This window comes from Balearica regulorum, chromosome 12 (genome assembly GCF_011004875.1).
Source record: "Balearica regulorum gibbericeps isolate bBalReg1 chromosome 12, bBalReg1.pri, whole genome shotgun sequence".
Classification (NCBI taxonomy): Eukaryota; Metazoa; Chordata; class Aves; order Gruiformes; family Gruidae; genus Balearica; species Balearica regulorum.
Window position 1 is genome coordinate 20,707,309 of NC_046195.1, and position 20,176 is coordinate 20,727,484.

The 20,176-nt window shown below is 47.7% G+C and overlaps 1 protein-coding gene across 6 annotated transcripts in view; it reads right to left on the minus strand.

Annotated features, from left to right (window-relative positions):
* Nucleotides 1–258: 258 nt before the first annotated feature.
* IGDCC4 (immunoglobulin superfamily DCC subclass member 4) overlaps nt 259–20,176 on the minus strand; it is a 100,757-nt gene continuing 80,839 nt past the window's right edge. For 5 of the 6 annotated variants that reach the window (XM_075764580.1, XM_075764577.1, XM_075764575.1 and 2 more), the window contains 9 exons: nt 19,003–19,110; nt 18,066–18,249; nt 17,287–17,414; nt 16,175–16,345; nt 15,519–15,656; nt 14,919–15,024; nt 13,878–14,112; nt 7,065–7,229; nt 259–5,247 (listed from right to left, as the gene is read on the minus strand). In XM_075764580.1, the coding sequence (XP_075620695.1) occupies nt 4,726–5,247; nt 7,065–7,229; nt 13,878–14,112; nt 14,919–15,024; nt 15,519–15,656; nt 16,175–16,345; nt 17,287–17,414; nt 18,066–18,249; nt 19,003–19,110 (1,757 nt within the window). In that variant the 3' untranslated portion in view covers nt 259–4,725. The remainder of the gene's footprint in view (nt 5,248–7,064; nt 7,230–13,877; nt 14,113–14,918; nt 15,025–15,518; nt 15,657–16,174; nt 16,346–17,286; nt 17,415–18,065; nt 18,250–19,002; nt 19,111–20,176) is intronic. The other variant, XM_075764576.1, reaches the window with a different exon arrangement.

Genomic DNA, 20,176 nt, shown 5'->3' on the forward strand with positions numbered 1-20,176 from the left:
AGGCACGGCTCTAGCTGGGCTGACACAGCCTGCAGGGACACCTCGCGGGTCTGTCTCTAGCAGCCGACGCAGGCAGAACTCTCCGTCCGTCCTGTGTTTTGAGGGACGGCACCTACCAGCAGATTTCCCAGGGTCCAGCCGCTCCAAGCACAGCTGCCTTCCACAACAACCTTGTCTTGGAGTAAGAGCTGTAACCGACTGAATTGTGAGACAAATTCCACTTTTTTTTTTTTAAATATTTTATTAATAACCCATTAGTTAAGGAATATAAGGACAATGTCTTCTTACACTTTAACACTAAAGAGTATTTGTGGAGTAAGAACAGTCTCTGAAGAAAGCAAGTTATAATTAAGTACAGCATGGAACCAAACACAGACACAGTCTTCAAACGAGATCAAGTTCTGGTTACACATCCTTATGCACTGTGTAGAAAATTAAATGAAATTTAATTTTAAAATATTAGCAAGGGAATACAGTAACAGAACTAGATGGTTGATTTCTGCTGGACTAAAGACCTCTTTTCTAACAAAAGTATTGATTAGAAAAGACACGATGATCCCTTCAAAACATCTATTTCTAATGAGATCAAAAACGTACCTAGTGCTCTATTAAAATGGTTGCTTTCTTACACAGCGTATTTCATGGGCTGTTAGCTAATAATGTAAAAAATTCTCAAAACCTAGATTATGAGTTATCTCATTTGAACTATTTAGACCAGAACTTTGCTGTTAATAAATCAAATCAACTAAAAGTTGAAAGAGATTTTTAGCCAAGTCATGTGTTTCATGTAACAAGGAATTCAAAGAAATAAAAGGATGAGAACTGTGACTCTCGCAGCAGCATGGGAATATACAGTTGTGTAGCCAAACGGTAACATTAATACTACAAAATTATGCCAGTGAGACAAACCTGACATTTTAACAATGTAAAACAATATACACCAGCAAAAAGTTGAACAGCAATAATCTTTAGTGTTACTGAAAGGAAGAAAAGGGAGAAAGGAGTCTGATGCACAGGAACATATATTAGGTATGATGGGTAATTAAAGGTATCAACAGTTGGTGTGTCTGTGAGAAATCTGCAAGAAAGCTACTTATTTCATGATAAAAAAATATATGCACTGGTTGTTTCAGCTTTACACATAAAATGTGTTATTATCTGTCTTCTTCCATTCATTTCTAGCTGAGACTAGAAAGGTCCCACGTGTGTTCAGGACAGGAGGGACCTGGGCACAGCCAAGTTAGACAAGGACACGCAGCACTCTGCATGGACACGCATCCGTTCAGGGAACGGCTTCGCTGCCGCCCATCGGTGGGGATCTCTTGGCTCACAGGGAACTGCCCCGGTCTCTGAAGCCAAGGTCTGGCATACCAGTCCACGGCCACGCAGTACCTGGACACCCAAACGCCGCCAGCTTCACCCTCTGGTACAATTCGGTGGGTTGTAATGAGATCAGACCAAGTCTCAGCGTGAAGAGACAAAGCATTTGTGTGATGCACAAGCAGAATTGTTTGCACTCTGCTGCATTCCCCCCCCCCCAAAAGCTCTTGGAGCACGTAACTACCTTGGTGGCTTTGTGATGGGCCCAAGGTGATCCAGGAGAATGGTGTCACACTGTGCCTGCTTGCGTTGGCTTCAGTGACAGGTAGGGGCAGCTTGTAGGCAGATCAGTGCTGCTCACTCCATGGCTATATGGTTGCTAAAGTCAAGGACGAAGCAGAGGGTGCAGGTACAAAGGAGTGCTCCAGGAGCTATGGCTCCATCCCCACAGACCCTTGGGTGGAAAGCTCAGGGCTGGTAACATGACCTGCCCCAGGTAGCGTCACCACAGAGAGCTGGGAGGAGAACTCCGGTGGCCCAGTCGTGCCTGCTGCTGGTCAAACTCCTCGTGGCGCTGGCCTCCGGCAGCCGAGACGCTCAGCGGCAGCGATCCTTCGGCATGCTGTCATGCTTGCAGGCGGATGACTTGGTTTTGGAGGTGAAAGGAAGTCACCGGGGGTTCCAGGGAGCTTTGTGGAGAAGGGTCCTTCTCCCTTTTTGCACACCAAAGGCAGCAGTGTGGCTTGTACAGGGTCTGTTCTGTCTCTGGGGAAGGGCAAGGGCTCTTCCATGAAACTAACTGCGAACTGAGGGCCAGCTACAGAAATCTCCCTCCGCAGCTAGTGCCCGATACTCCCCAGCTGGAGGGTTTATACCTCTGCAATTGCATCCGCTCCCATACAACTGTGAATTGCCCTTATTGCCTGCAATAACACTTCACTGCCTTATCTGTAACCCTGCTAAGTCATTAGTTTCAAAGTCTTGTGGCAATGAGTTCTGGAGGTTAATTACGTACTTCCTCTGCCGAGTTATGATTTCTTGCCTTTCTCGGTCTTTGCACTAACTCCTGCCTAGCCTGCTCCCTGGCACTGATTTCCAGTTTCTGTGCCACAGCCTTTCGGAGTCATGGTGCTTCCGAGCACGGAACAGCATTTCTCAAAGTACCAAGCAGCAGCTGGAGCAATGGAGCAAGTGCAACGAGTGGAAATATGGCCATTTACCAGAACAGTGTGTCATGCTGGGAGGAGATGGATGGGGAGAGGTGGAAGCTCCAATATCCTTCCCAAGAGGGTACGTGGAGGCTTGGAGGTAACTCCTCTGCTGAAGACCCGGAGCTAACAGGGATTGCTGGAGGATCGCAAGGACACGGGCTGGTCCGGCTCAGCTCCAAACGCAGGGCACACTGTGACACGGCTCTTCACAACAGGAGTGGGGATAGGGTGCTGGTGGAGCAAGGTTCTCCTTGCTGCAAGCAGTGGTATCTCAGTCCAGATTTCACCACAAAAAAATTCTGAAGCCTTTTACAGGATCTCAGATCAGCACACAGCTCCCTGTATACCTCTGGGGGATCTGGTAGGAAAAGAGGGAGGCTGGCCTCTCTTCCCTCATTTGTTAAACAAATGGCCAGACGTCTGAATCCTCCAGGAAGGCAGAACATTTACAAAACCCTCAATGAACAGAATTACCGATCCTTATTACCCCTGAGGAGCTGGTCCAATCTGTAGCATTCCAGTCCAACTCTGCAAGCCTGGAACAGGGCAGAGACAGGCTAAAAAGAGGGGAGAGAAAAGTTCACCCAACACCAGAGGCCAGGCCGAGAGACACGTCAGCAGTAAGCACACAGTGTCAGCAAGGAAGAGTCACTGGATGATTTTCAAACCAGACTGACTGGTATGAGACCAAAGATTTTATTTTAATTTTTAAGCTCTGGTGGTGCTCTGCTCTTACAAAAAAACCCCTCCAAAACCCTAAAAAAAAACCCCAAAAGTACTTTGGCCAGGACTCTCAGAAGTGACTGGAAAATTTCACCTGTTCACCCAAAGCCTTCAGCAAGCCCACTGCTTACAGAAGGCTGAGCGCTGCTCTCTGGAAATCAAAGTCATCTGAGATGTCTCCACTTGGGCACAAACAAAAAGAAACAGATGTCCCCAAGATCACAAGTTACTTTTGCAATTGTAGGTTCTTTTTCCTCTTCGCTAGTATAAGCTTCTTAAGGAAAGACGGATCAATACCCGCCAGCTGAAGCGGTCTCCTTTGACCAGCTCCTGCAAAACACAGTCCTACAGAGAAACGCAACCCAACTCTCCAGCTGCAGGGAAGGTGTCCTACAGCGACACTTAGAAACAAAGCAAGAGAGACATCAGATCTGCAGCACTATGCATTAAAAAAGAGTCAACAACCAGTGCAAACGTATTCTTTAGAAAAAGGCAGTATAAGAATAAGTTAAAACCTATAATGGACTATAACAAAAGAGTAGATCTACTGCTTTTTTTTCTCCAACAGACATGAGGTAGTTGTGTTGTTAGGGAGGAAAAAATAAAGAAAGAGAGAAGTAGTAAAAATGCTACTCTATACCACACGCTACTCCACTTTATAAAATTAAATAATATAAAGATGTTCCAAGGAAATAAAAATACATGTTGTACATTAAAAGGACAGATGTGTACCTAAAATATTAGGTACAAGAACCTACATAAAACAAAGTCCAGGTTGGTGAAATGACCCAGACACTGAAGAAGGTTCTATATAGTACAAGTTGTTAGAGGCACTCGTAGAGTGTGTAATAAAAGGCCACTACATCAGCCTGCTAGTAATAGTTACTGCGATAGCACACAAAGAGAGCCTTATCATCCTTTTAACCACGGGAGGGCAGAAAAGGCTGGTGGTTACAGCTCACTGCATTTGTTTGTGTTGGCTTCCACCCCTTGTGGGACTCCTCTGACAAAATTCATCCCAACAAGACAGTAGGTAAGTGCCAGGCGCTCCCTGGCGAAGAGACAGTTGAGAAGAATCGCTCGGTGTACCCTGCCTCTTCCCAGAATTAAGAGACATCCTGCCAGTCGCCTCAAGGACTACAGCGAAGCGACAGCCCCAGCCTAACGCAGAAGGCTCTGTTCTATCCACGATTTCACGTCAGACTTTGGCAGATGGCTGAGTCCCGCTCCCATGAAAACCAAGTTACTCATCAGCTTCAGCGAGAAGACAACGGGCCCTTACCGCTCTACCTACTGATTTCCTGAAGGCGGTATGTACAGCTGACAGGTCTGAATCCTGTTCTGGTGAGATGCTGCGCCTTTCTTAGCTCCTGCTGGGCTCAGTGAGTTGAAGGCACGCAGTACCTCACAGGGACGGGCCCTCACTAGTGCTTCTAGCTCTCCCATGATCAAAATCAGATTAGTTCACTCTTTAGTGATTGTGGACACGTGCCATGTTCTCAGATGCTGAGGATGAACTGGCTAAACCAGAGTTACTACAGAGCGGGGCCTCCTCCGGGGCCGTGGAAAGCGACTGGCACTTGGCTGGCTGCACGTCACCCCTGCCTTCCTGGATGGAGTCCGAATCTCCGCTCTCCACTGAATCCAGACTTTCTCTGTGCCTGTGGAAGCCATTGGTGAGCCCCTGGATGCAAACGGCCTCTGGTTCGTTAGTCTTTCTGTCGGTACATAACAGCTCATCCTGGGTCTGAACCTCAGAATTGCCCACCAACGCTTGGCTAGCATCCTGCTGGGTGCTGGGAGAGCCGGGAAGAGCCAGCTGTCCGGAGGGGAGCTCGTCAGGCTCCTGCTCCTTGGTTTCTGTCTCTTCACTCTCCAGGGTGTGCAGCTGGGAATCGTAGTCTCTGTCAGAGGCTGAAAAATCAGAATGGACGATGACCTCTGCTTCCACTTGGTGGAGGCTGGCTGGTGGGTGGCTTTTCTTTGCTTCATTCTGTTATCAAACAGGGGGAAAATTAAAAAGAAAAAGAGGAAAAAAAAAAAAAAGGTAAAGTAAATGAAATTCAGATAATTGGGGCTATGACCCAACCAAGCACTGAAATGTATTTCTTTTTAATCCCACAGAGTGCCATGGGATGTACACATGTGTCCATTAAGCATTACTTTGATATGTTTCTCAGAGCTGAAGTCTTAAAAGCATCTCAAATCACCTCAGGATCATTATTCCTATTTTACATTTGGGAAAGCAAGTCCCAACGGAGTGAAGTTATTTGCCCGTGGTTTCTTGGCAGGCTGGACCAACCATCCCTCCAAGCCTCTGTCAAAGACCACAATTGTCAACACTCACCAGTTTGTTTCCATGTTAAGGGCCAGATTTCTAGAGGGCAAGTGGACAGCTGAGACAGCTCATGATACAATCCCACAACTAAATACCAGGGCTCCCTTCATTTTCCTGGTTTAATCTCGGCTACATATCACAAAATGTTTGTTCGTTAGAGCCCTGGTCACAGCTTGGTAAAGTTGGTTAAATTCAAGCACTTTAATTCAGAAAGAAACCAACTGGTTCTTCTCTGCAGTGTTCAAGTGGAGTTCAGGCTACAAGTCCCCACAAATCTGGCTAACAAGGAGGTCATTCTGCTGGATTATCATTCAATAATTTAACAGACAAATTATTTTGGAAGCTCACAAAGAGCTCTCTAGGCAATCAGCGCTCAGATTCTGGGCTGAGCGTGATTTAGTAGCAAGAAGACAATTCAAAGTACGAAAGTGAGATATCCCACGTGTAATTTGCGCTCTCTGTTGAAGCCAACTTTGTGCATCATTTACATATTTTAACACTTTTCTCCTTTTGTTGACAAACTCTGATGGGTAAGCTGTGCTTTAAATGGTGCCCTGTAATTGGGTTGTAAAACATTGTCTTAACTCTATCCAGAATGTTAATTACATCCTGTGTATAATTGATTTTCACACTACTATCTAGGAAGGAAACATAGGTGGGTTACTTGGAAGTATTTGCTGGGGGTGGAGGGTGGGAGGTGAACTTTTTAAAGCAATAACCAAAGCAATCTTCTGGTGCAGAGCCAATCTGAGCAGGTTTCAGTTTGCTTTGCTCAGACTGTGGCACAGACATCATCATCCTTGTAACAAACACTCCAAAACACGGGAGTGTATATTTATTCTAATGAAGGAGTATCAGAAACAGGACTTCCTCCCAATCTATGCACAAGACAAATGCAGTGGAAATTGCTCTACCCTCTCTGGGGACGGAATTTAAATCAACCCTTGATCTTTGACTCCTTTTACAGGCAAAAATGCAATCCTTCCTTTGGGTGAGCACACGGTAGATCTTAATAACCATGCTGAGCGTTGCAGCTCCTAACTCATTCGGCAGGCTGCTTGCCGCATGGCCACAGCAAAGGCTCCGAGCAGACGGCTGGTGCGGGGCTCCGGGTCCTCAGGAACTGCTGCAACCCTGCTGACAACCGAGCTGTCTGGCCCCACTGGGCCATCACCAAAAGAACAAGCCCACAGCACAGGCTCTCAAGTTAAGGCTGGAGTTAAGACACAAGCTCAGGGGAGAGTTGAAGTTTTGAGCGATGCTTAGAAAAAACAGCTTTTACTCAAATCCCATCAGTCTCACTGGCATACACTCCTATATCCATGGGAAAAAAAATAAAGCCCGTGATCAGCCAACTAAACCTAGCTTAGAGAAGAAAACATTTTCTCCTGCGTTGCAAAAAGGAGAAAGGGAATATAAATGGAAAAACCACATCAGAATACACAAGTCAATAAGCCACCGAAGACACCCACCATGACAGCATCGTAGACCAGAGCTTGTAACAAAAGCTTCTGTCCCGCGCTGGAAGGGAGCTTCAGTGATCCGTTCACAGCAGAGACAGGCTCTTTTGTGATAGTGTCCCCGTATCTGGCTATGCTGTTTGTCCAGGGCTGGTTGGCTGATTTATTCCATGAAGACTGCAGAAGAAAAGCGGGAGAAGAAAAGATCCAATTATCACAGATACAGATTCTTATCCTCATAAACCTGAAATAAGAAGCAGCTTAAAAAAGGAAAGTGCAAGCTGGGAAAATACCATGGTGTTAGAAGAAGCAACTTAAACGCGGAGAACACTTCTGATGGTACCAAAATAAAATGCTCGCTGCAACGGACTCACGCGGTCGCTGCATTACAACAAGCTTTTTTTATTGCTCTGTTACATGGCCTGATGCAGACCGAGTGGATAAAGTTGCCAGACACTTTACAACTGGTCTCATAAGGAGTCTTCAACTGATTCTCAAATTTTGAGGCCAATGGGTATATCATGGCACAAGACATCACTTACAGGTCCACTGAAATCAACTCCCTGCAAAGCAGCAAACAAGGCAGAGCAGGATGAGCCTGCTGAGAAATACTGCAAGGAAAGGAACAGGCACGGTGGAGATCTGGAGCAGAATGATTACGGCTTTTGCTTTGGCTTTTGGCTTGCTCAGCAGTGCAGACAGATTTCCTGCTCTAAGCTACGGCTTGGGTAAAAACTCTGCCATTCTCCATCAACACCGAGGCACAAAATTGGGGGCCTTATTTTTATTTTTTTTATTTTTTTATTTTTTTTGCAACAGACCACCAAGCAATTCTTAGCTCAGCTTTAAATCCCCTGGGCAACCAGTGTTACCTTGTTTGTAGATCTAATTAAATTATATGGGCTGAACGCAATTTGTTCTGGGTTCTCTCAGCTTCCCCTTGCAATAAACTGTTGAATGCACACCTCTGTGTATGGGAAATGTGTGCCTTTAAGAGCTGAAGTTATTTAACAGCTCAGACTATTAGTTCACAGGCAGAAAAGTATTTTCTTTCCAGGTTTTGATTTTATTGGTCTGTCCTGCATTTACCTGAGCTCAGCCTTGCTACTAACTCACGTACACATACATATACACACACACGTGCTCAGATTTAAGGAAGACATGAGCCAGTTTTCTCTGGGCTCGTTCCACAGATGTTGCATGTTGCCTGGAGAAAAGTGAGAGGCCAACGCAAGGCTGAAGGAAAGAGAAAAAGTCTTGACCCGACACAACTGCGAGTGTGCGTATGCGTACAGAATACCGGTGGCGTGAGCACAATGGCTGCGTAGGGTGAAGATACATGGCACAGCCATTCAGACCCACTAACCACCCATTGCTCACTGTCAGGCAGGAGAAACCCAGGTTTCTGCTCTGCATGTGCGGCCACTATTTAGGCCAGATCTATTCCAACAACAGTCAACAGAGCATGAGTCCAGCCGAGATGGCAAGGAGATTTCTGACATCAGCCTGACCTTGTGTGAGTCATTTGACCTCCTTGTGCCTCGGTCCATCTGGCTGGAAATTAGGTAGAAATACATGACCAGATGTTGTATGTGAGCCAGGCATTCCTAAGTCAGCTATTTAGCAAGAAGCAAATGCTACCTCGTGCTGTCGGTGCTGGCAGAAAGTGCATTAAAGTGCTCACGTACGCGCTGAATCATTTTCCCTGAGCGCTCTCTGTCCACCCCGACTCAAGCACCAAAGGGGCTCTAACACCTCGTTGGAAGAAGAGCGGCATTCCATCCCAGCACCAACCTCAAGTCCCAGGAGCTTCGCTGCTGCCTCAGGATCAAACCTTAAGAAAGCAAGTAGTAAAGGGCCTCATTTATATGACAGCACCCTGCAGAACAGTGACATCCAAACCCAGCGCTGTGGATATCACGCATTTGCTAATTTAGAAGTGGATGCTGGAGGCGTTGTCTTCGTCATTCCTCTCTCTGCAATCCTCAACAATATATTCTCAGCCAAGAGCATTCCCTAATTGCTTCCTCTCTAAGTGGACAATCATTAAACTACGCTTTAATAGCAAGAAATCAACCAAGCGATCACACACAGCTAACAATAAGGAATATCGCTACATGCGAGTGCTCGAGGAACGTGTTCGATTTGCTTCTGCTGCCATCTGAAAGGCTTTCTGCAGCTACATCGCTGACTGATGGCTTCTGTGCCTTTTCCAAGGAACATACGTTACTGAGCAAATACTGCCTGGAAATTTCAGCGTTGAACCTACACAAATATGCACACATGCACACAAATGTGTGTCCTATTATAGATGCTTACATGCATATTTGCCATCAGAAAGATCTGAGCATCATACGCGTACACACACACACACACAGAGAGAGAGCAAACTTGAAAACCTTCTTGCAGGCATCTTGTGAATACCAAAAAACGTGGAAAGAAACAGGCAGCTCTGCTGCAATCCCCAATGGACCATCTGTTAGCGGAAATGTCAATCTGCCATGTTTACATAGGTTTTGATGACTCTGGGAACAGCCTGTTCAGCTCTGGCTGAAATTGGCTGCAATGAAGAACAAACTTGTTTTGTACCAGTTTGCAACTTTCAACAAACAGAAAAAACCATCAGCCACACAACATGGCCTATATCTCACATGTTATTCAAGCACATTATGTTTGAGAGGGAAAAAAACCCCAAACTCTCTTGGGGCTCAGTCTCTAAGGTTGGGCAGCAGCAGCAATTAACTCAGGTCTGTTTTCATCACAGACCTGAAGAAGGCCTTGTGTGCCTCAAATCTTCTCTGCTTTTTTAAGCAGTATCTTTTGGTGTAATAAACAATACTATTTATTTCTACTTGTGCGGGGCTGGTGAATGGCTGAAGGAAGACAAGGAAACGTTCTCTCGGTTTTTACAATAGAGTAACGAAGGCAAGGAATGTCAGTCTAATACTAATTTAAAGAGGGAAAAATCCCTTTGTCAGTTCAGTGCAAACACAAGAATGAAAACTAATAAAAACATCTTCCTATAAAAGGTGTTTCCATTACAGCTAAATCCTTATCAAAGCAAACAAGCCTTTTCATTTTAGCCTCTTTATAGAAACTCTGACTGGTAAAAATGTGCCTAGATCATGTTACCTTTTCAGTGACAAGTAATGATTTCATGCAAATATACGAGCTGAGAATGAACATGTAGGAAATGTTGATCTTGAAACCTTCCCTGTTTTATGATGACGGTTATTTAAAGTAGCTTGAAATCCTGTGCAAAACAAGGCTGGGGACATTTCAGATGTGACCAGCTTTAAGGGAAAGAAAGGAATCATTTCTGAACGGCACCACAGCAGCGGGAAAGCTCCATGTCATGCAAAAAAACATACAGGCATCCCTGCGCCTCTAAACAAGATGCAACATAACACAGACCTCTCCCCCACCAGATAAAGGAAAATCTCTGCTGGCTGTCAACGGGAGCACAGCGCTCATCCACGACTTTTCAGAAAACATTGGGACTTTTTTTCCACGCAGAAAAATGTCAACATGAAAATTACAAAGAACCTGGGTAGATTCAAGTTCCCTGATGCATTATGGCTTTTGCTCTCCAAGTCACAGGGATGCTTCATGGGAAGCGCAGTTCCCACGGGGAGTAGGCCCACTGGGAAGAAGTGAGGCAGCAAGCAAGGAAGGTTCCAGCTCACGAGAAGCACAACGGCAAACATTTCCAAGCCAAAACGCTTGGGTTTGGCTTCATTCAATGAAAAGCTGAAGTCTTCCATGGAAAGCAGATGCTTTTTAACATTCTCCCCCACCCCCTAAATTGCTTGGCCCAAAAGCAGCAGTGACAGAGATGTCTGGAGCAGAGCCATTTTATCATCCTCAGTCCATCTGTCAAGGGAAACAGAGCTGCCTCGCTACAGCCTGTGCATTACGGTGTCATTTATAACGCGGGCTACTGAGGGCATCGGTCTGGGGGTCACTTGAAAGGGGAAGAGAGTAACAGAGGAAAATCACTTGTCAGTGTATTTACAAATCCTTGTGTGTGACCACTGGGAAACGCAGAGAAAGGAAGGAAAAGGGTGTGCTAAAGCGAACTCCTAACAGAGCTGTCGGCCATCCAGAGGGGCCCCGTGCCGACAGCTCGGCTGTGCAGCAGCACCTTGCAGTCCCGCAGGCAGGGCCAGGGCGGCCAGGTGGCTCCCATGCTCCGGAACCTCCAATCTCCAGTGGAACCTCGAGCTGCCACAAGAATAAAACCAATGCAGAATAATCCATGAACTGCAAAGTAATGAGCCAGCATGCGAAAAGCCTACAAGCACGGGAGCAGCTATCACTGCCGCTGCTAACGGCAAGTGCCACCCAACCACCACAAACCAGGTTTCAGGAGCGTTAACTTGAGGACAGAGAGGCAAGCAGGCAACTGGAGGTCACAAAGGCCTGGAGCTACCAGGTCCCTCGGCATCACAGCTAGACAAACCTGTCCAACAGTGCTAGCAGCATCGGACTAACAGTCTGTCCCAGCCAACATCCCGAGCTCTGTGGTGACATGATATGCTGTTAAATCAAAGGGATCCTTGAGACATTTCTCACTCCCTTTCTTTTATTGACTAGGACTGCAAGTGATGGTACCTGACCTAGATGGACCAGGAACTGCCTTCCACAAGGATTTTCTCTTTTCTGTGGCTCCACCACATTCCTTGCCGTGGGTTTTCACAGCCCCAACCACACACAGCATGAGAGAAGAAAAGAGAAGGCAACAAAGGCAGCTGGTCACTGTAGGGTACAAAGCTCCTGGCAACACTCGGCTCCAGACAGGGTCCCTGGGGGGTTTTGGCAGCCTAGCTTAAATGGCTGCTGGAAGAAGCTATCTGCAGCACACAAGACAACCCAAGGAATCTACAACCCACTCCCGGGCCTTGGCTAGTAGCATTTTGTCTACAAGCAGGGAGATGCACACACTTGCAACTGCACCAGACTCTGATTTACATCTGTTGTGGGGACCAGACATGTGTGCACCAGTCTGGCCATGCTCATGAGACCTGCCCAACTCCTTGACCACCCAGCCAGGTAAAATCACATCGCCATCCAGACACGTGGCCTCTTGGCAACTGCAGCAGAAAGATGTTTTTGGCCTGAGTCTTTTCACCCTTGATTATACATGTCAGAGTACAGGGAGGATGCAGTGGAGCTCAGGGCTGGCTCAGGTGGCACTTCCAGCAGGAACTGGGCAGTGGAGTAGCATGGCCTCCTGCGTGGGAGCACATCTCCCTCCAGTGCCCACTCCCAGCAACAACAGCCTGTTGCTCCCAGCCGCCACTCGAGCTCTCCTTCACCTGCCAGGTCATCCTCACTGGTCGGCATGGGTGACAACACTCTCTCCGGGTGGCTGCGTGCGGCTGCTCCTCAGCGATCCTTGCTTCGCTACCCACATCCATCAAGAAAACAAGCTCTTTATTCTGCTGGCAAAAATCCTCAGTGAATTTAACTCTTCTGCAGCCTTGCTCCATCCAATTATGGAGGCAGAGACACTACGGCCAGAATCGCCCCTCTCCCCGAAGCTCTGATGTCTGGACATAACTCCACTGCTGGACACCACTGCCAGCCTCTGCAACAGATGCTGGGGGCCCCAAGCTCTCAGCTAAGCCCTGAGCCAGGCCTTGGCATTGCCCTCTGCAGCCCCTGCTCTGCACACATTATAATCTTTCTGTAAACCCCTGCAGACAGGATTGCTGCTTTGGATGCTGCCCCCAGAAAGGCCTCCCGAGGGAGGGAACTCCCACCCTGACCTGTTCTCAGGGTAAGTCACCATCCCTGAAAACATTTGTTCCTTATATTTAGCAGTAGGAAATTCCTCGCACACTTCGGCTTGGGTCCAGACAGGCAGCTACATTCCACCGAAATCCATAGATGCGGCTTGGCTGCAAACTGCCTCTCCTTCAGCTGAGCGCTGCTCTGCCATGGCACTTGGGGATGGCCAAGAGCACGGCTTCAGCTCACAGGACTATTAAAAGCAGCAGAAGACGTCATGTTTCCAAAAGACCACAGCTGCACCGGCAGCAAGCACAGGCCTTGCAGTTAGCCAGGTATCCTGAACTCACCTTCCTTCCAGGGACACACGAGTGCATCATTGATGCAAACATGAAATCCCATGCGCTCACAATACATTTGTTTTACTGAACCTCCTAATTACTTTACATGCTCTCCCTGGGCTACAAAGAGAGACATAAACAGATTAACTAAATTAGGCCAATTAAAGGTTCCCTAATGGAATGAAATGGTTCAGGCAAGCTTGAGAGAGGAAATGGGCAGGAAGGAGTGAAAGACAATGCAACGTCAGGCAAACCAAGCGGGGCAGGAAAAGACTGCTTCAAAAAATAAGGTTCACAAATAAAACACAATTTCACCTCTTATATTCTTCAGGGGTATTCCAGTGAACATGCTACTTAAGGACAAAGCTCCTTTTACTCTAAGCAAAAGAGTATCCCAGACGGCAGAGCACCTACTCTAGACACCACACTTTCTCACACCATCTATACGCCACAGCAAGAGGAACAGCACAGCTTTCTGCAGCAGTACGTTTGGTAGCTGCTTCTCCGGGGATGAGGGGTTGCTGTCCCAGGGGATGACAAGGGGTGGGAGGTGGCACGGGGATCCCAAACTGAGCCAAGGCAGTTTTACACAGAGGGAAACACATGGCTGCCCAGCACCAGCCTGCAGCCAAGACTACCAGCACTTTGCAGAGCCAGGACACGATCGGCCCCTGGCTTCCCAGCACCGACACGCCAAACAAAGGCTCTTGCCTAGGGTGGGAGCCCAGTCACCATGCATGTGGGTCCTTACCTTCCTCTTCCCGTGGACAATGTCATCAGGGAGGCTCGTGTGGATGAGGCTGTGCACTTCCGTCAGTTCTGTGATGTCCCCCAGGGGCACAGGGGCATCCTCCGGCAGCGGGGACATGAGGGACTCTAGCTCATGTGAGTCCAAGGTGGCACTGGGAGCTGCCACTCCTTGTCTGCTCCGGTGGTAGTAAGTGTGGTTGCCGGCTGCCTGGGAATCCAGGCCGGGCAGGGCCTCCCTGAGGGAAAACGAGCATGACATCTCTCAAGAGCCTCACTTCCCTCTGTCCCAAACAGCCACAGACTGCCAAAGCAATGCCCTCCGGGCCACTCAGCCTGTCCTTGTGGAAGCAACCAAGCCCAAGCCCCTGCCCTGACGCAGGAAGTCATGTCACTCCTGTCATCTCTGCTTTACAGATGAGAGATGCACCAGGACAGAAAAGTTTGGTGGCCACATTAGGATGATACTTCAGAAGTTGCTTGTTCCTACTCCTGCCACCAGCTCAAAGCTCTACTCCACAACTAAGCTGGTTTCTGACCATGGTCTTTCCAAATGCTGTGGCAGGATTCAGAACCCTTGGACAACAGGGGCTTTGGGCTGAGTTCAGTCCTCCTTAAACCAGCCTGTCACTCACTGGGAAGTCTTTCATCATTTTCCCAACTGGAAGTTAACCAACCCTTTCCAAACATCCTTAGAGCTGTCCAACCTCAGAAGCAAAATACTGCTCACACTAACAGACACAGGTAATAATCCAGCAAATAGTGGGTTTTCCCTTTTCTTGTTTTTTTTTCTCTGAAAAAAAAACTCTATTAGTCTAGCAATGCAAATTAAACAGAAACTACTGAGAAAATAAATCAGTAAAAAGACTATACTAAATATGTTCCTTAGCCAGCTAGCACTCCCAAGACTCAATCTTTCTATTAACTGATGTCATACACCGCATCCCAAACAGCCCAGCTGAACGTGGGGAAGTAGCTCACGGTGTATTTTGTCTCCTTGCACATCAGCCTCCTTTACCTCCTGCAAAGGCGAGGTGACACCTACCTCTGCTTGCTGTTGCGGAAGCTGGCACACATGCAGAAGAGAATGCAGAGCAGCCCCAGGCAGACTCCCACAATGATTCCCGTGACAGAATGGATATCCAGAACATCTAGTAGGGGAAGGACAGATACATCAGTTCAGCCGCTAGCAGGAAGAAGGTACAAAAAGTCTTATGTTCCGAGAAGCACCAGCTTCACTAAAACCAATAGGTGATGCCTCTGTACACGTAAAGGAAGATTACTTGGCAGTGACAATCTCAAGCAGCTTAAAGCAAACTGGCATCTATGCACATTCATTAATTTCACACTACACAGGCCTAACAGAAAGGCAACAACATGCAGGTTGCCCATGGCCTTCCGCAGGAGCTGGGACAGGGAAGAGAGATGAGGTTCTGTGGAATGGGTTCTGGAGCTGCCTGAGGCAGTGGAGCTGCACATCCGAGGACTCTGCCATCATCCTCTGCGCTGGCCCACATGCTGTCACATCGCACATCCCGAGTGGTGACAGGCAATTGCTTGGCAAACAGAAACGCTGCTGCTAACAAATGGCGGTTTTCAGCAACGTGACTCGCTTTCTGCACTGGGACAAAGGGGAAATTCGTACCAGACAACTTCTCCCGGAGGGTGTGCACATCCTTAACGTTTGAATAGGGACCAGATCCCACGACTGTCTTTGCTCCCATCTTGAAGAAGTATCTGGTATCACTTTCCAGGCCATGCACTTCAGTGCTGAAGATATTTCCTGATCAAAAGCAAATCAAAAGAGGTTTTAAACATGCAGTTTCAAGAGTATTCAGAGGCTGCAGCAAAGCAGCAGTGCAATTGTGTTGGACCCTCAGAAGCGAGGGATTTTGTATCATGAGCTCTAAGAGGTAATTCATACACCTCTTCGGTATGAATGAACTTGCTCCTTAAAGAGCTGATGATACAGACTGCACGTTCTCCTAGGAATTACTAGCTGCCAGCCTGTGTCTACAGGATGTTTGCTGGGTGATAATGGCTATTTCAGCCCTAGACATGTATGATTTCATTTCTCTCAGTAGTTGTGTCCCTGGACTCTCCTATATGACCAGAAGCAAGGCCCAGCACATTCTCCAAGAAAGCTGGCAGCAGGAGTTCTTGAATGTTTATTTGTATGTGCTCAAAGTGAGGCAAAAATCAGGGGAGGAGAAGTGACCAACCAGGGCTCCGCAGGCAGGGAAGAAGGCAGGAGGAGGAGCAGGACCTGGTGGGGTATTACAGTACCTCGAGGAGGCTCACCTTCTCGTGTCAGCAAGGTCCACATGTCATCTGGCTGCGTGTTGTTGGCATTATACAGGATGAGGTACTCCACAATGATGCCGTTGGGCTCGACAGGGGGGCACCAGTGCACCTGGACAGCATAGGGGTTGAGCGGGTGCAGCCGCAGGTCAGATGGAGGAGTCGAGGGACCTGGCAGAGACAATAACGACCCAGCGTGAAGAGCAGAAGAGGAGAGCATTTAACCTGCAGGATGTGACAAATGGTCTGTGCCTTCTCTGATTCCTTCTCAGTGGTGCCACAGCCATGTTTGCAAGCATGAAATGACGGGCAACCTGGGTGGCCGGACACCTCATCCAAACAAGCTCTGGAGGGCGCAGAGAGAAGGCTGCTGAGCCCCAGTCCTGCCCGAGTCCAGGGCAGGACTTGTGCATCATGGCCAGCCAGCCAAGGGAAGCATGACAGTGCTGATGAAGCCATGCAGCTCAGTTTGAGGCTGTGCAACACTGCCCATCTTTGAAAGAATATTCCAAGCACACCTTTACTCCTTGTTGCTTTATCCTCTATCTTCCCCAAAGCCCTGCTTGGACCACAACTAGTCCCAGCTGGCGTAGGACACGCAACACCTCCAGAGGCCATTGCTGCTGCTCTGTGGAGCTGAATACTAGAGAAGCTGTCACAGAGTAAGGAGCTAACTCACCGCAGCTCCCACGATCATCTCTGCCTCCCAGCCTTCACCAGGCCTGAAGCTAAGAGGTGGAGGTCTTACTAGAAAACTAGGCTGGGCAAGGCACTCTTGTTCTGACAATGACACTGAGCACAGGGAGGACCTAGCGCTTAAGCTTATCAGCTGTCTCTAATGAGCAGAATTTCTCTGAACTGAGAGGCAACCCCACAGTAACAGCAATCGGTGCCCCAAATCTCTTTACATGCTCCTCTCTTTACAAAGCAGCACTCCTTTAATGGGCTTGGGAAAGCCACCAGGATGCTTAGTGGCTCTCAGCATGTACTCAGGGGCATCAGAGCTTAGAGGTGATCCGAGATCACATCTCTCAGGGGCACATTAGGAGGGATTTGATAAAGATTCAGCAAAAGTCAGAAGAAATCAGGATTCAATTCCCATAAATACTCACGGTCAGGAAGGGTGAACCGCTCCACCACGCTGCCAAAGGGCCCATCGATGCCCACACCATTGGACTGCACGGCAAATTCGTACCTGGTGTAGGGCTTCAACCCACTAATAAGAATGTCTTCGTCCGAGCTGCCGAAAGAGGACACATTCACAAGGCCATGAACACTCGATGGTTCTCCCAGCCACTGTCACCTTGATACCTTACCAGGAACACTGTAAGAGATTATCCTAACTCTTACAGTATTTGATTTTTCACCTAAATCTTCATCTCCTGCAGGCCAGTGAATGCAAGAGCACTCAGTGCCCAGATACAGAGCGAAGTACGTTCCCAGCCTCTAGGACCATTTCTGATGTACTTGCAGAGAAAAGCTTGAAAACACAGCCTGGTTATAGGCTGAAAACCTCCACAGGAATCCAAATTTAAAATACATCCCCAAATTATTATAACTGCTTAAACTAGCAATTTTTAAACCAAACTTGTGAGGACCACCTCACAAATCATGAAGGCTTTAAGACAAGCCATAATTGCACCTAGCTTTGTTATTAACAGGGAAGCAAGCACGTAAGGTCCAACCAGAGCAGAAAAAAAAAGATGCACAGACCAGCCAGTAAATGATCCCTTGGTATTTAGGTCACGGACAAGACTCAGTGCCACACATTTCGCCAGTTCTGAATGGAACCGTGACCAAGGCAGACCCTTCCAGCACATGGAACACCCAGATTTTGCTCAGTACTGGAACTTCAATACATGGCAGCTGAACCCTTATCATCCCACTTTACCTCGTGTAGTATGTAACAAGAGAGGCATTTTTCAGGCCCCAGGGGCTGAAGCGCACGGTGTAGTTGACGATTTTGACTGTTGTGAAGTCAGGTTTCTTCCACCTAAGCCATATGGAAGTTGAGCTGTTGGACTCTGCATAGACTTGGACTGGAGGCAGCGGAGGACCCTTCTGCACAGGGGGATCTACAGTGCAAGACAAAAAGAGAAAAGAGATGTGGAGACATACACGAGAGTAAGGCAAGGGACAGCCGTCACGGACACAGAAAACACGGAGTAAAATAGGCCTAGGGTGTGAAGCCTGCACCAATATGCTGGCCTCCAGCGTAAGCCTAGGTGTCTGGCTCAGGCCTTCTGTGCGCACAGCAGTTCACGCTTTTCCTCACGTGCGGAAAGATCACAGTGAGGATCCACACACCAAGGTGGTGGTGTACTACTGTGGAGCATGGGAAGACAGCTGACAGGCCCACACCAGGGTAAGGAGGAGCCCAGACTCTTCACCATCCCACACCAGTAGAGCTGAGAATGGAGCCTACGTCTTCAGAGCTTTTATTCTCTTTATAACACTGCAAAAAGCCTGGCATGCTGCTAATTCCCGTTCTAGGATCTTTATAACGTGAGAGATGAAACCTGGGGTATTTGGCATTTCCAAGACCATCCCTGACCCACTAATGGGGCCAGAGAGAACACAGTGAAGGCCATCACACCCAGAACAAGAACAACCCTAATGAGAAGGATATTTTGCTCCTTTCTCTCCTTCCCAAGATAATGCCTCCAATGCAATTTGCAATGACTGTCACAGGGAGTTTCCTCATACTGGGACCTTCCCCATTTTCATATTCTCCTTCATGTTCATCTTCTGTACCTTTAGCTCTACCCTTCCTTTGAAGCCACATGCCAAGCAGAAGAGACAGACAACAAATGAAGGGCATTCCTCACCTACTGCTGTTGCAGGTGCCTTTTCTGTTTTGCCCTTCCAAACCGCTGCATAACCATCTTCGTGCTTATTGAATGCCACCAGCTTCACCTCATAGAGTTTCCCAGGAGCTGGAAAAATCAATCAGGGTTTGTCTGGGGTTATTTTTGTTACCAACCCTCCCCAGTTAGACATGTTTTCTTTGATCTGACCAGCTTTTCTCAGCATTCAAGAAAGTAGCTTGAACAGAGTTGTATTTGCTAAAAAACATCAGGGAGCCCCCCCTTCCACTTACAGGCTCTTCACATTCAAATACTGTCTCACAACTGGTGCACGTATCATCACAGCTACTCTCTAGTTCTCCTCTTACTTTTTAGAGAAATTAGCAGCAGCAAATAGACTTGCCCCAGCTGCCAAGGGTTAACCAGTGTCATGGACTGTAGCACATCATCTCAGGATCTCCTATCTTTCTTCCCTGCAGACTACTAAAAAAACCAATGCACGACGATGACTCCTCTCTCCCCCCCCCAGGGAAGCGGATGCACTGCACTGTTTATTCTTGAAGACTGAGGATATCCTCTCCACTCCAAAATGCACCTCCCATTTCTAAAGTCCTTTCTGACTTATTCACTGCTGTGAAAATCTTCCTTCCAGCAAGTCCTCGCACACCCTGTTAAGTCACTGGCAGCTTTTGTTGTGCAGTGACTATTTTGCCTCCACAGCAGAATTTCTTCATTTGCAATTAGAAAAGCTCACACACAGCCCACACCAGAAACCTGAGGATGCTCATTACACACCCTTCCCATCAGACAGCCAGGCACTCTATGGGGAACCTCACACTTGGACCCAAACTGAGCTGCAGGACAGGACGCTCTTCTCCAAGCAGTGCTGCCCCGGTCCAAAATTCACTTCCCACTTTCCTCTGGCCTTTCATCAGCTGAAATACTCCTCTGCTGTGTTAAGTAACATCTGATGTTATTTTTTTTTTAATGGAGATGTTTAATCGAGGAAACAACTTGGGAGATACAAAGTTCTCAATTAAGACACTCGCCAGCTTCTCCCTTCAGCAGCCAGCCCATTCAGAAGCTCAGCGAGAACAGTCCAGACTGTCTTTGGTTGCCTTGGCTGCAGCGCATTGATGAAGTTTGTTAATTTGGGACGTGCGTGTTCATTCCCTGCCCTGACAGATCACTGCTC